Raw genomic sequence first — 15,311 nt, forward strand, 5'->3', positions numbered from 1 at the left:
TAGCTTGGGCTTTAAGGAAATCAGGTTCTCATCTGAGGACATCATTTCTCCTGCAGCTCTCCAGTGATAACCTCTACTCTCCCACCTCACTTAGACTAAGTGAAATCAGCTGCCATCGCCACTCACAATCTCTCACTGTAAACGAGATGGCTGTAAATCTACTGACTCTCAGGTCACTTAGAAAATTTTTTAGTTTACTGATTTCTCCAATACCCTGCTTTAATTATTGCATTCTTCTGCTGCACTTAGTTTGGTAAAACAACAATTCTATTTAAATCTATCTCTCCAGTTACTCTGTTTGCACTTATGCAGTTTAGCATGTCTAGGTAAACATATAAAACCATGTATCTTATTTAAATCATAATCATACATATCAGGCTAGTTTTAATTCTACTTCCCAACCATGTATTTCCCTAACATACTTTCAATTTCTAATTTCTAATATTCTCCTACTCTACAATATAGCATATGGGCTGACTAGTTTCATGTAAACTTAACATAAGCTAGAATCATTTGAAAAGTGGAAACTTCAAGTGAATATCTCCACCAAACTGGCCTTTAAGCAAGCAAGCCTACAGGACACTTTCCTTCCTTCCTTCCTTCCTTTCCTTTTTCTTTTCTTTTCTTTTTTTTTTCTTTTGGTTTTATGAGACAGGGTTTCTCTGTATTGTTTTGGAGGCTGTGGGTCCAGCCTGGCCTCGAACTCACAGAGATCCACCTGCCTCTGCCTCCCAAGTGCTGGGATTAAAGGCATGTGCCACCACTGCCCGGCTCTTTTCCTTTTTTAATCTTTTCTTTTTTTAATGATTTATTTTTGTTTTATGTGCATTGGTGCTTTGCCTGCATGCATGTCCGTATGAGGGTGTCAGATCACCTTCAACTGGAGCCACAACTGGAGCCACAGACAGCAGTGAACCACCGTAGGTGCTAGGAATTGAACCAGGGTCCTCTGGAAGTGCAGGTAATGCTGTTAGCCATTAAGCCATCTCTCCAGCCACAGTACATTTTCTTGATTAATGATTGATGTGGGAGGGTCCAGTTCACTGTGTGTGCTGCCACCCCCTAGGCTGGATGTCCTAGGTGATATGAGAAAGTAGGCTGTGCAATGCAGTAAGCAGTACCTCTCTACTTTCTCTGCATCAGTTCCTGCTTCCAGGTTCCTGCCCAGAGTTCCTTCAATGGCAGACTGTGATATGGAACAGTTAAGCTCAAATAAACTCTGTCTTTCATTGTTGTTTTTTGGTCTTACTACTACAACAGAAATCCTTAGACATTATATTTCAGTGGTGTGTTTTTTCTCTTACATCTCTCACAAACTGATTTTCACATATACTGAATATTCTTTCTGTTTACTAAGCTAAAACAAATGAAGCACTCAGAGAACTGTCAGGTTACCACCATGCATATGTGTATGTTGAATTATGTATTCCCTTTCTAGCACATGTAGACATATTTGAACTCTTCACCTTTAACAACACAATATTCCTATCTTAATCCCTCAAAGTCAATGTCCTAAGCTTTTCACCTCTAAGTTCTCCCCCATTACATAGTCCAAGATGGCCCCAAATTCAGGATTCCCAACTGCAAGATTACAGGCATGGGCCTCAACATCTGGCCATAAGCAAGTTTCAATCTACAAATAATTATAAATTTTGTATTGCAAAGTCTTTGTGATATTCCTAATAGTTTGCAACCCATACATATTCATAATTACTATTTCACTCTTCTCCCCATGTCTTTACTCGTTCTCAAACAACTAGGACTGTGACTACTAACTCATGTGACTAAATGCATGAGACTGTCCACATAGATCAGTGGAATAGATAACCCACAAATAAATTCACACAGAAACAGTCACAGTGACTTATTATTCGACACATGCCAAAAACAGACACTAGAAAAGAAATTGCCTTCCAACAAGTGAAACTAGGAAATACACACATACTAAACTATAGGTTTCCTTTATTGAGATAAACACGTTTCTTTCCCAGGATATTTATGAATATGAATTTTTACCCATCATTTTTCTGTATCTACTAAGATATGCATTTCCTTTATTAATATATTAAAGTATGCTGATCTGATTTTTTTTTGTACTACTGGCAGAAACCTTCATTTGTGATTTTTTTTACTTATCAGCATGTATGATTTGTTAAAATTCTGTTTCATTAGTATTACTCTTCTTGCTTTTCCCCTAGTCTAATATTTCAAATAAGCTATGTAAATTTAATTTTAAATTTAAAAGGTCACTTCACTTATTTCTATCCTAGCAATGTTTCCATTTATAAAATGTAATACACAGACATACTTAGTATTACAAAAGCATAGTAAAAATAAATTAGATGTTGTAGCTCACACATAGCATGCTAAACTTTCAGGAGTGTGAGGCAGGACATTGTGAGTTTAAGGTGAACTTGGCTGCAGTACAAGTCAAACAAAACAAAATAGAAAACAATAGCAGATTAAGAAAGTTTTTTTTCCCAACATGTTTACCCTATGTGTCAAAATTATACTCTACCCTCTACCTCTATACTAACAATCAACCTCAACTTTGTTTACCACCAAGCAAGAAGTAGTTCATCTCTGGTTATTTCACTAAGTTATAAAGTATGGACGAACAAATATAAACTAGTAAAAATTGTTCAATTCTTTCAGTAGGAAGTAAGAAATTAGCAACAATTTTATACTTAAAATTTCCCAATTCAAACAGATGGGGATGTAGCTCAATGGTAAAATACTTGGTTCATTTTTCATCACTAGAGAAAAATGATTTGCAATCACAGAATTTGGTACCAAACTCCAAGATAAAATTAAAACAGATTTATTTTTAGAAAAAAAATCTGACGAAGTACAAAATAGACAACTAAAACTGTTCTGTGCAGAAATGACAAAAAGAAATTACAACAAAGAAAAAAAGACAACTATTTTGTATGACTATATTAAATGAAACAGAAATAAATGGGGTGGGAAGGATCTTATAATTTCTTACTGTTAATTCTTCAAATTTCAAACTATTTTAACTTAATATTTTTAAATAATTTCAAAATTTAAAATAATGCATGCATTTTTAAAAATATATACTTATTTAGTTATTTACTTTTCATCCCCTAATTACTCTGTGGATTTTCTTGATAGGCACCTAAATTAGCTTTTAAAATTTTACTCACAAGGTGTCTTGTTTTAGTGCAGCAGGTAGTGTCAATATTACATAGAATTAACTGATGAAACAGTAAAAATTCAACAAAAAGGAAGCAGGCTTGAATAATCTGATACTCAGTTACATGCAGAGTAACATTAAACTCTACAGAAAGTACTTACATCTGCTTAGAAAGTTGTCAATATTTTTGTTTTTTCTTAAGGCAGGAAAATCCAAATCATAAACCAAAGCATCTAATCCATCCTAAAGGAACAAACAAATACATAGTGTTAGCACAACAGAATATTTTCTGGTTTTAATATTTAATGTTTTTTTTCTTCAATTTATCTTGTGTTCATTTAACATCCTTTACAAGGTTATATAAGCAGTAGGGAAGATAAAAGTTCCATTATTTTTTATTTCATATATACTTTTTTAAATTCTTTTTTTTTAATTTAAATTAGAAACAAGCTTGCTTCACATGTCAATCCTAGCTCCCTCTCCCTCCCCTCCATATACACTTTTTTTTAACTTTCTAAAACTTCCAGTCAGTGAAGCAAGAAAATCACCAGATTGATTGCATATGATTATGATTCATATACTCTATTTGCAAGGATATGAAATTTTACATTCCACTTAACTTTACTACTAAATGTATCTCCATTTCACAGGTGTTCAGCAAAAACCTACATTTATGGCTATAAATATTTTACAGAGTAATAGTTAAATAATATTTAATGACACATAAAATTAGAAATAAGTCATACATAATCAATTTGTACACATATTTAATTATAAAAACATACCAAGTGTTCAAGGGCTCACTTTCTCTTTAAAGCACCTTCCAGGACAACAAACAGGAAAAGACAAATAGGAACCCTTTGCCTTTCAAAACCAGACATTTAAGTATGTAAGCAAGTGCTGGGCAATGTGAAGGTGTAGCAATCCATACGACCAAGGAAAAGTTTGTAATGAGACTGTATCTTGCTTATATAATACAGCAGAAGGCATGTTCAGATAATCCCAAAGTGTTTTCGTTAATGTGGTTTATGTACTGATTAGTAATAGTACTAATTGTTCTCTACAGAAAGAACAATGATTTTGGATCATCCTAATAAAGTGATGAATTCCAGATAGGTCACAGTATTTTTGGTTTTCAAGACAGGGTTTCTCTGTGTAGCTTTGAAGCCTATCCTGGCACTCACTCCGTAGACCAGGCTGGCCTCGAACTCACAGAGATCCGCCAACACCTGGCCAAGTAGCTATTTTTATATTCCTACTTTAATTGTATCTGTATTTTGTCTCCCTATTGCTAGGAATAACAAACTATACATTTTAGTAATAATAGTGATAAAATCTAAGGAGTCAACTCAGGTCATGATGTTAAAATCTTCCCTAATGCAGCAATTCCATCTGCTTTTTGTTTGACCACTGATACTAGATGTTTTGACTTACCATCAAGTATTTTCACTCTATAGTAAGATGAGATGATCTATGTTTTTCAGTGCCACCCACAGGCAAAACTCAAGTTTTTTTAGGTCAAAGAAATAAAATTAATGGAAAGATATTCTACTGTAATCAAAGCATACACCAACTAAGGCTAAGGGAAGTTAAAACACTATATAGGGGTCCAGGCTTCTATTTTGATACAGCAGAAAAGCTGTACAAACAAGCAATGTGAATGAATATTCAACATGAAATAGGGCAAGAAATCCTCCAAAATTTTATAAAGTGAAGACTATGGAGCTACAGAAAGCTCAGTGGTTTAGAACAACTGCTGCTCTTCCGGAAGACCTGTTTTCAATTCCCAGCAGTCTGTTACTCCAGTTTCCAGGGTCCTGATACCCTCTTTTGTCTTCTGAAGGAACCTGTATACACATGCTGCACATACCCATAAATAAAAATTTAAAAATAAAAATGAATTTTTAATTTCTTAATGATCCTATTATAATCATTTAAGTTTTCTTGTATAGAGAAACTGTAGAAGAAAAAAAAAACTTCTTGTCTCTCAAGAGTTTAGAAGTAGGGCAAAAAAGTATGCAAGATATCTACCCGTTGGTGGCACAAGCCTTTAATCCCAGTACTCGGGAGGTGGAGGCAGGCAGATCTCTGTGAGTTTGACACCAGTCCAGGACAATCTCCATAACAATACAGAGAAACCTTGACTAGAAAAACAAACAAAAAAAAGGATATCTACAAACTATTTAAGTAGGGACTACATAAACAGAAAAGATTATCTGATTTGGGGGACTTTAAAGGCAGGGAAATAAGAGAGCTGACTCATAAAGGTAAGACCTAGTAGGAGTAAGATTAAGACGGGAAAGCAAGGGAGAAAAGCAAAAAGTTAGAGAAGAGTGCTCCTGACTAGAAAGGGTAAGACGGATGTGGAGGAGGTAAAACTGTGAAAATGGATTAGGGAACAGTAAAGTATGACACACCAGACTAGGAATTTGGGTGTATATCTTCCAATACCCTTTTGGAAACAAGAGTTTAAAAGGAAGGAGGAGAGTGGCATATGATGTCTTATTGAAATAAGATGATGATTAGCACTAAAAGACACAGGTAGAAAAGGAGCAATTAAGGAGGATACTGTGATGTTGTAAAAATATAGGCACAATCAGATAACAGACTAAACTAAACATTAAAACTGAGTGGAGACAAGAAACAAAAGAACTCGAACTACAAGGGGCAAGATGAGCTGAGAATGATGTGTGTCTAAGAATGTATATGCTATATCTTCTAGCCTATAAGAATGGTGACTTCATTTACAAAAACACAGGCCATAAACTGGAAAAGATGTTTTGGACATACTAAATTTAAGGTCCTCAAGGAGCTTAAGTTATGGATAACAAAATGGCAGGTAACAATGTGAGTATTACTTCAAAAGGATTTTCAAAGTTTGGGAGTCATGAGGGTACATGTAGCCCAAGAACAGATGCAGTTATCCAACAAGAGTAAATAAAGAATGAAAAGGAATGAAGAATAAAATCCTGGGAAACAATGGCACCTGAGAGGTAAACAAGGCAAAAATATACAATGGAAAACACAAACAGGAATAAAGATAGGAGACCCTCGAGAAAACTGAAGAAACACCTAGAAGGAACTTAAGAACAAATAAAATACAACACAACGGGAACTAGAAGTTTGGACCTACCAAACGAATGAAAAAGAAGCCAAATCATTTGGAATTAAATAACACTGCAGATAGTTATACATGTTTGAATGACTTATTGCCAGTGAACTATATATACTTCAGAAATAATATATTGAATTCTATATTGATACAAGTATTTCACTTTTTTGTTTTTTAAGTTTGTGATTTTTTAGATCTTACTACATAGGCCAAACTGATCTTGAACTTATTTATCCTACTTCCTCATCTTCCCAAGCTCTGGGACCACAGACACACTTCATCATACATCATACCCTGCAACATATGTTGTATTGTGTTTAAGTTGGCAAATTCTAAGCTCTCCTCTCCCCATAAATATTATCAATAGCCATTAAGCATGGACGCATGTACGTGTGCGCACTCCCACACTGTACTAGCTGGATAGTAGTCCAAGTAATTTTGTAGGTGTTAGAGAAAACTAAGGCTTACAGGCAAATAAGAAATTGTCTTCAAACAGCAGGAAAGAGCTTCTTTACTTGCTTTTCCGATCCATCCCTGGGCAAGGACAATCTTGTGTCTTGGGCTACTGGTAGAATGAGTCCCATTCCCACATACCTTAAACCCAAGACAGCACAAAGTAAAGCTCTACTGTTTATGTCCATTTCTATCTACATGAGAGACAACTCGTAGAGCAATGGCCTTGTCTGTTTCAAAATAACTGAGACTGCAGACAGGTAGGCAGCAGTTCTACTCATAAAATTTTGGTGTAAGATAGGCTACTACAAGCTCCACTGAGAACCAAGACAAGAGATTGGGAGCATATGAGAGATTTCTAATACAACACAGTAATAGGTCCAGTGAGACCATTTGGGGTATCAGTACTCTCAAAAGCAGCCATGTACATGACAGTATTTAGAAAATCACTTGCATGCCAAGGGGGGTTGGGGGAAACATGTTTAAAAACAAATAATAAACCTAACAGGCCTTTAACTCTGACCATAAGGCAAGTCTAGCGAGCTGAGTCGTGTCCCAGCACAGAACAATAGCATAGACTATGAAAAGTAGGCTTCTTTTTTGTGTGCTTTTGGTGTGTGTACACCTAATATTAAAATTTCCATCCAAACAGTTGAAGATAAACATTAGCTAGTAATCACTAACAAAGAGGTAGTAGAGTGTGCTTCCTGGCATGTAGGAAGCTCTAGGTTTGATTTTGAGCACTAAAAACTAGCACCATGGCTCAAGCCTGTAGAGAAAAAGGATCTGAAGTTCAAGATCATCTTTATGTACAAAGCAAGTCCAAAGGCAGTCTGGGATACATGCAAGAAAAGTAACCTTGTCTCAAAAAACAAAACAAAGGTAAACAATACAACACTACAAAATGAAAATCTAATTTGATTTCCAAGGTTAACATACAGTATTCTATTTTAAAACTCACAAAATAGACAAAGGCATATAAAACATGCCTTAATTCAGAGGAATAAAATAAATGAACAGAAAGCATCCTCAAGGAAGCCTAGACATTGGATTTATTAACCAAAAAAAAGAAAAGAAAAGAAAAGAAATTCACTTCAAATGTAACATACATTTAAAAAGTAAAGTAGTATTAAATGCCTTCATCAAAAACAAAAAGCTGAACTGGGCAGTGGTGGTGCACATCTCTTTAATCCTAGCCCTCGGAAGGCAGAGGCAGGTAGATCTTTGTGAGTTTGAGGCCAGTATGGTCTACAGAGCAAGTTTCAGGACAGCCAGGGATACACACAAAAAGCCTTGTCTTGAGAAACAAACAGACAAACAAAAAAACCCCAAACAAACAAGCAAGACATAAAACACTATGCAGGCTGGGGTGGTACACACTTTTAATCCCAGCACTCAGGAGGAAAAGGAAGGAAGGAAGGAAGGAAGGAAGGAAGGAAGGAAGGAAGGAAGGAAGGAAGGAAGGAAGGAGACTGCAGAAAAACTGAGGTGTAGAATGTCAGCTTGCCTAAAACAAAAAGAGTAATGCTCCTCAATCAACAACCTGAATTCCTTTCTCAAAAATACTAGACAGAGCTAAGAAAGAAAATAAATCAGAGAGATTAACTGTTAATAAAATTGTACACAAAAGGAAACTCAAGTGAAACAGAGCTGGTTCTCTGATAGCAACAATCAAACTAACAACCTAACAAGCTTATCAAAAGAAAACAGACAAGACAAAGTAGCAGCATCAGAAATGAAATAGATGTATTACAAAAGATCTTGAAAATACAGGAAATGTGACCCAGAAATAATAATTTTAAAAAATAGATACAAATGTGGCAGTTTTGATGAAGCTGACAATCCCTTAAAAAGGACAAACTAAAGCAAATTACTCAATATGAATATATTAATTAGTATAACTCCTACCAAATCTTTAAGAGAATTAACAGTAATTTTAGACTGTAATTCTAGTGGATAGAAAGAGGAGTGCTTTTAACTCATTTTGTATAGTCAACAATAACTGGATAACAAAGCCAGATGAAGTACAAAAGAAAACTACAAACCAGTATCTTTTGAGAATACGGCGATGAGTATATATGAAACAATATATAAAAATAAGATAAAACCAATTAGTTTATTCCAAAGATGCAAGACTTACAAGGTATTTAAAAAGGAAACCACAGGGTCTGGCCAGATGGCTCAAGTGTATAAAGGTACTTAATACCGAAACTGACAACCTGAGTTCAATTTCTATGACCCAAATGGTCTAAGGAAAAAAAGGATTTTCACAGGTTGTCCTATGACCTTCAAGCATGTGCTGAGACATGGCATATCCCCCAACACACATACACAGATAAAAACAAATTTTAAAAATGTCATTTCAAAAAGTTTAAATGTGTATTTTTGTTTTGTTTTTGTAGACAGGGTTTTTCTGTATAGTTCTGGCCATCCTGGAACTCACTCTGTAAACCAGGCTGACCTCTTGAATTCACAGAGATACACCTGCCTCTGCCTCCCAAGTGCTGAGATTAAAGGTGTGCACCACCACTACCCAGTAAATTTAAAAAAAAATCTTTCCGGGGCTACATGAGACCTTGCTAAAAAATAAATAAATAAATGAATAAATAAAACCAGAAATATTTTAAAGAGAAAAAAACATATGATTGATCATATTAACAGATACAGATAATGCATTTGAAAGAATCCAATACTCATGAGAAATTAAGAAAACTATAGGTGACTTTTTCAAGTTCATAAAGTATACTACAGTTTAAAGGAAACCTATACTCATACAAAATACACCCACATAAGTATAGGCCTCAACACGCCTATTTTTCCTTCCCCCTTTCAGTCTATCTGTTGTAGGAATTGAATGCAGGGCCTCACACATGTTAAGAAGTACTCTGCCACTAAGCTAAATCTTCTTTAATTTTCAGTTTAATAGAAAACAGAAGTCAGACACTGGGGAATCAGAGGCTGTGAATCTGAGTTTGAGGCCAGACTGGTCTACAGAGTGAGTTTCAAACCAGCCAAGGCTTCACAGTGAAACTGTTTCTAATTTTAAAAAAGAACTTCAAACAAAAGAAAAGAGACAAATTCTCAATATTTACTTCTACATGCAACCTATTATAATACTTTGTCTTGGTTGAAGCTTAAAAACATAACTTCATGAACATATGTAGCTAGAAAGGATAATGTGAAAATTATCAACTTCTATGTCAAACTCTTCTATGACAATTGGCATTTCGAATGTATTACTTTATTCAGAAATAATTTTAAATATCATGCATTTATCAAAAAACACTGGCTCACTCACTTGGCTCTTCTAAAATGTTGATACATTTTATCACACAATAGAGACAAATAATATTTATTAATGTCACCCCAATCTCACATAGAAAAAAAAAAACCTGTAAGCATGAAAAGCACATGGTGGTACACAACTTTAATCCCAGCAACTCAGGAGGCAGAAGCAAGAGGATCCCTATTTGTTTGAGGTCAGTCTGGGATAGCCAAGACTACAAGACCCTGTTTCAAACAAACAGACAAAGCATGATCACAAATAAAAGTTTCCAATATCTAGTCAGCATACATGTTTCTAAGTGACACATCCACACAAACAAGCCCGCATATAATACTTAAAGGCAATATTGTTAACTTCAACAAGTAAATGTTCAATTCTGTCTTAGGACCATCATGTCTTCCCTAAATACACAGCTTTTCCTTATACTTCAGTGACAACAACACAGCCCCACCCCCAAGTTCCCTTTTTTCAGTGAATCCCTTTTCCCATTCCAAGACCCTGCTAAATGTTCAGTCAACTCTTGACCAAACAAAATAATATCAACTCTTCCTATAAGCACTCTGTATTTAGTTTTTTGTCAGCATGACACTAGCTAGCATTATCTAAGAAAAAGGAACCTGAACTGAGAAAATGATCCATCAGACTGCCCTGTAGGCAAGTCTATAAGGCATTTTCTTGATTAATGATTAGCATGGGAAGGCTCAGTTCACTGTGGACAGTGCCACCCCTAAGCAGGTTGTCCTGAGAGCTGTAAGAAATATATCAAAACATGAATCTAAAGAGCAAATCAGTTCCTCTATTGCCTCTGCTTTAATTCCTGTCTTCAAGTTCCTGCCTTAATTCCTGTTCTGACGTCCCCCAATGATGGATTATCAACTGTAAGCCAAAACAAATCCTTTCCTTTCCAAGTTGCTTTTAGTCATAGTGTTTGCCACAGCAATAAAAGCAAACTAAGGTACTCCCTATTTTATTTTACCTAAATTATTACTATTATTTAATAATGAATGGTATGCATAATGGTATCATTAATCATCACCCTATAACTCTTCACCATTATTCTTCTGAACACCATGTTTCATAGCTTACTGAACTTAATTTCCCTACACTACAAATCCATGTTTTAGTAGGCAGTTTGTGAATGTGTCAGAGAAGTGGGGGAGGGGGAGGGAGGGAGGGAGACAGAGAAGGGGGAGGGAGGTAGAGAAGGAGGGAGGTAAGAGGAAGAGAGGAGAGAGACAGAGAATGTGTACACATCTGGGTGTTTAAAGGCCTATTTGTCTTGCCAAAGATAAACTGGAAGACTAACCATGCTATTATTCATCATGTCATCTTACTAGGAAGCCATGACCATGCTAAATTTGAAAATTCAGGATTAATAATGAGTACCTTCAAGAATAACAGTCATGATCCATAGCTAGTATCAGAGAAGCAAATGATATCAACATACTATAGCAAGGAAAATCATCACTCAATGTAACAGAAAATTCACCCACAGAATGGTGAAAGGCTGGTGATGTCAAAGGGTAGTGATAGCAGATGATTCAAGTCTACACTCCAGAACACAAGTTCTGCAGACAACAAAATTAACCCTTGTGGACTATCAGATACTGTGCAAACCTCCACATCCCAATCTTTGCTTGTTCCTACATCCAATTCACAGTAACAGCCTAATGTCAACCATTTGGAAACCCGGAACACCAACTGAGTAGTTGAGGGCCTCTGCACATTGCTCCAGTTCTCTTTGCCAACACCCACAGTGGGCATTCCTCAACTTACCTAAATGTCAAGATGTCAGGATGGTTATTGACTGTATCCATATCCAAAGCTGTATCTCCTTGAAACTTTTCTATCTGTAAAATAGCTTTACTGAAGCTCTAGTAAAGGGCATCTAATTCCTTGATGTCCCTCTCAAAGAACACAGATCAACAAAAGTACAAAATCCTTCCCATGTGGCTTCTTTGCATTATTAAGTCAATACATTGGAGACAATGCACATATCCACATTCTAGGTACAAGGGGCTTTCAAGGTAATTATACTGACAAGACATTTGTTTTCTCTAAAATGTCAGGCATGGCCACTGCCTCTCTTCCACTCAATTCTCTCCTACTGCTTCCACAGGCAGCTCAGGTCTCAACAGATAACTATCTTAATCTCATAATATACTGCAGGTTCAGACAAAGATCTCACTTTTACTCCTCATCTCATTATATTCTTTTTTTTAATGTTTTTAAATTTTTTTTATTAGTGTGTTATATTTGTGGAGGTCAAAGGACAATTTATGGGAGTCAGATCTCACCACCATAGATTCTAGGGATCAAAATCACAACATCAGTTCCAGGATAGGGTCCAAAGCCACTATCCTTTTACCCACTGACCCATCTCACCAGTCCCCTTGTCTGATCAAGTTTATGATTACTGTTCCCAAGATAAAATATCACAGGACTTATTTTCACAACCTTGTCAATAAATATTTGTTAAAGTCTTTTCCTCAACGACTTTGTATCTTGCCACTCAAAATTTTAGATACCTATATTTTACTTTCATTTTATTTAAAAATTCCTCATTTACTGCATTCTGTGTACCAAGTATTCCTTCCTACTCCCTACAGTAATTACTTATCTTTGAGGCACATTAAACTGTTAATATTCTTCTTGCTGTACCACATACTAACATCAGCATGTCTACCACTTACTAATTATATGCTGTTAGGTAGCTCAACCTTTTTCTGAGCTGTAAGTGTATTCGTAATGTGACAATAATATGTTTCACTTAATCCATAAGACTATTGTAAAGATAATAAATGTGACAAATCTTATAAAAATGAGCATCACTAGCTTGTGAACTCTCATCTGAAGTTCAAAACCACTGTAGGAAGGGGGGGAGACAATGACACATAATATAACTTACAATGGGCCAGGAATTGCTCCGAGAACAAGTGACACATCTGTAAACAAGACAATCAGGGCCCTGCATGTATGGACTCACCTGAAGAACATCAGTGTCACAGAATATAGTAGCTCAGGAGCCAATGTCTTAAATAGTCTGCAAATATTTTCATTAAAGAAAAAACATAATCTAAGAATTTCTAATCTCTTGATTTTGTGAAAATATTTGTTCTTAAAAACAATGAACACCTTAATCCCAGCACTCAGGAGGTAGAGGCAGGTGGATCTCTGTGAGTTTAGAGACCAGCCTAGTTTACAGAGTCGGTTCCAGGATAGGGTCCAAAGCCACAGAGAAATAAGCCCTTTTCTTATGGCAGGCAAGGGAACTGGAATTTTTAAAAAGTAATAATTAAAGGATCATTTTATTCAGATTCTCCATCCTCCCCCCACAAAAAAGAAAAAAAAAACAGCAATTGGACTTAGCAGATAAAGATGCTTGCTACCAAGCCTGACTATAGTTGGATCCCTAGAATAGACATGGTAGGCGACAACTGATTCCTGCCAAACAGTCCTGATTCCCATCCAACACACACCCATACACATAATTACACACGAAATAAGTAAAACTTAAAAATCAGATCTATCTTCTTTTCCTGGATTCTGTATCAAATTTGATTCTCAAACAAAACAAAAAAATAGGTCTACCAAGCAAAATGAAACAAACCAGTCTTTTCTACCAAAAGAAAGTGCTAATCCTTGCCAACACAGCATAGTGACTAACTGCTTTTCTTTTTAAAAAAGAATGTCTTAAATGGGAAGAAGACTTTTCCTACTTTGATTTCCTACCAGCAGTTTCCAAAGAGATGCAGGGGCCCTACTAAGAATACAAATTCCACTACACTACTTCTGTCAATGTTAGTTCTCACTTGTTAAATGTATTGGTTCTGAGGTAATTGATCAATGAATAAGCATTTGCAAATCCTTACCATGTCATTCAAAGTAGCATTAAAGATCCAGCCCTGTTGGCAGTCTTCAATGCAGTCCTCGGAACTAATTAAAAATTCTTTTCCTAATGTCAGAAATCTTAATAATGAAGTACTTAAAAAGTAATTTCTGCCAGGTGGTGGTGGCGTACGCCTTTAATCCCAGCACTTGGGAGGCAGAGGCAGGAGGACCTCTGTGAGTTTGACACCAGCCTGGTCAAGACAGCCTCCAAAGCCAGAGAAACCCTGTCCCGAAAAACCAAAAAAAAAAAAGATAATCTCTACTTGAGTTCCCTTCATGACAGCTTCGGGAAGATATGTGGGATTGTACAGCACAATTCTTTTTCTTGATACATGAACTCCAATTTCCACACTTCCCTCATCCACCTCTAAAATGGCATGATAGAAGCCGGTTCACCCTTCAGTGCTGAAAATGAGCAGGCCTAAGCTCATTAGCTAGTATTCTGACCAATGTTTCACATACTGGCACATGAGCTGAGTTTGCCTGATCAGTTAGAAACTTCAGTTGAAGGTTAAAACAGAAGAGTTTTAGTGTTCACTGTACAAGCAATTTGGAAGCTAATGACAATCATCTTAGAAACCCAAGAAGTTGTCTACCCAGGAAAGAAGACAAAATCAAAGAAGCAGATCTAGAAAGCTGGTAGCCAGTCACATCATCTGAGCTCTGAATCAAAGGCATTAACTGAAACTGTAATCTACCTATGACTTATTCAAGGGCAGTATATTCTTTATTGTTTATACAAATATTGTTGAATTTTCAAACCTTTCCAATCAAAAGATTTCCAATTGTAGGTAAAAAGTCTTTATGATAGGTCCTTAGTCTTTAGTTCACTACATTTCAGTAGTTACAGAGTCACTACTGTAAAAATGAAGAGAGAGGAAGTGAATGAGCTGAATGAGGCATTATAAAACAAGCCCATTGTTTTCACTAAGATAATAATCTAAAACTCTAAGAAATATAGAGGTTAATAACTTAAAAGTCTGTAGACGGTATGGGAGATGCATCTCTGTAGGGTTCTATCAGAAGATCCTTCAGTAACCTGAACAGCAAGATAAACTCCCACAGGTAAAAACCCTTTGCAGCCAGACCAGGCAAATTTGACATGTTGGTAAAAGAGGCCAAAAGTCAACTACTTATCAGGTTACAGCACTGTTTATGTGAGGTTTCAAAGACAGCTATGAAAAACGTCCAAAGCTTATCTCACGTCATTCTCATCACAACCTATGAAGCACATTCCTAACTCCATTTTTTTAAAGATTTATTTATTAATTACACAGTGTTCTACTGCCTGCATGTATGCCTGCAGGCCAGAAGTGGATGCCAGATCACATTACAGATAGTTGTGAACCACCATGTGGCTGCTGGGAATTGAACTCAGTACCTTTGGAAGAACAGTCAGTGTTCTTAACCTC

The 15,311-nt window shown here is 36.1% G+C and overlaps 1 protein-coding gene across 2 annotated transcripts in view; it reads right to left on the bottom strand.

Moving 5' to 3' along the window:
* The window catches only part of Rock1 (Rho associated coiled-coil containing protein kinase 1), a 100,481-nt gene that overhangs the window by 74,652 nt on the left and 10,518 nt on the right, over nucleotides 1-15,311 (bottom strand). For both annotated transcript variants that reach the window (XM_013122752.3, XM_005083035.4), the window contains exon 2: nucleotides 3,319-3,400. In XM_013122752.3, coding sequence (XP_012978206.1) covers nucleotides 3,319-3,400 — 82 coding nt within the window. The remainder of the gene's footprint in view (nucleotides 1-3,318; nucleotides 3,401-15,311) is intronic.

The sequence above is a fragment of the Mesocricetus auratus genome, unplaced genomic scaffold (assembly GCF_017639785.1).
Source record: "Mesocricetus auratus isolate SY011 unplaced genomic scaffold, BCM_Maur_2.0 Super-Scaffold_100018, whole genome shotgun sequence".
NCBI classification, from domain to species: Eukaryota; Metazoa; Chordata; class Mammalia; order Rodentia; family Cricetidae; genus Mesocricetus; species Mesocricetus auratus.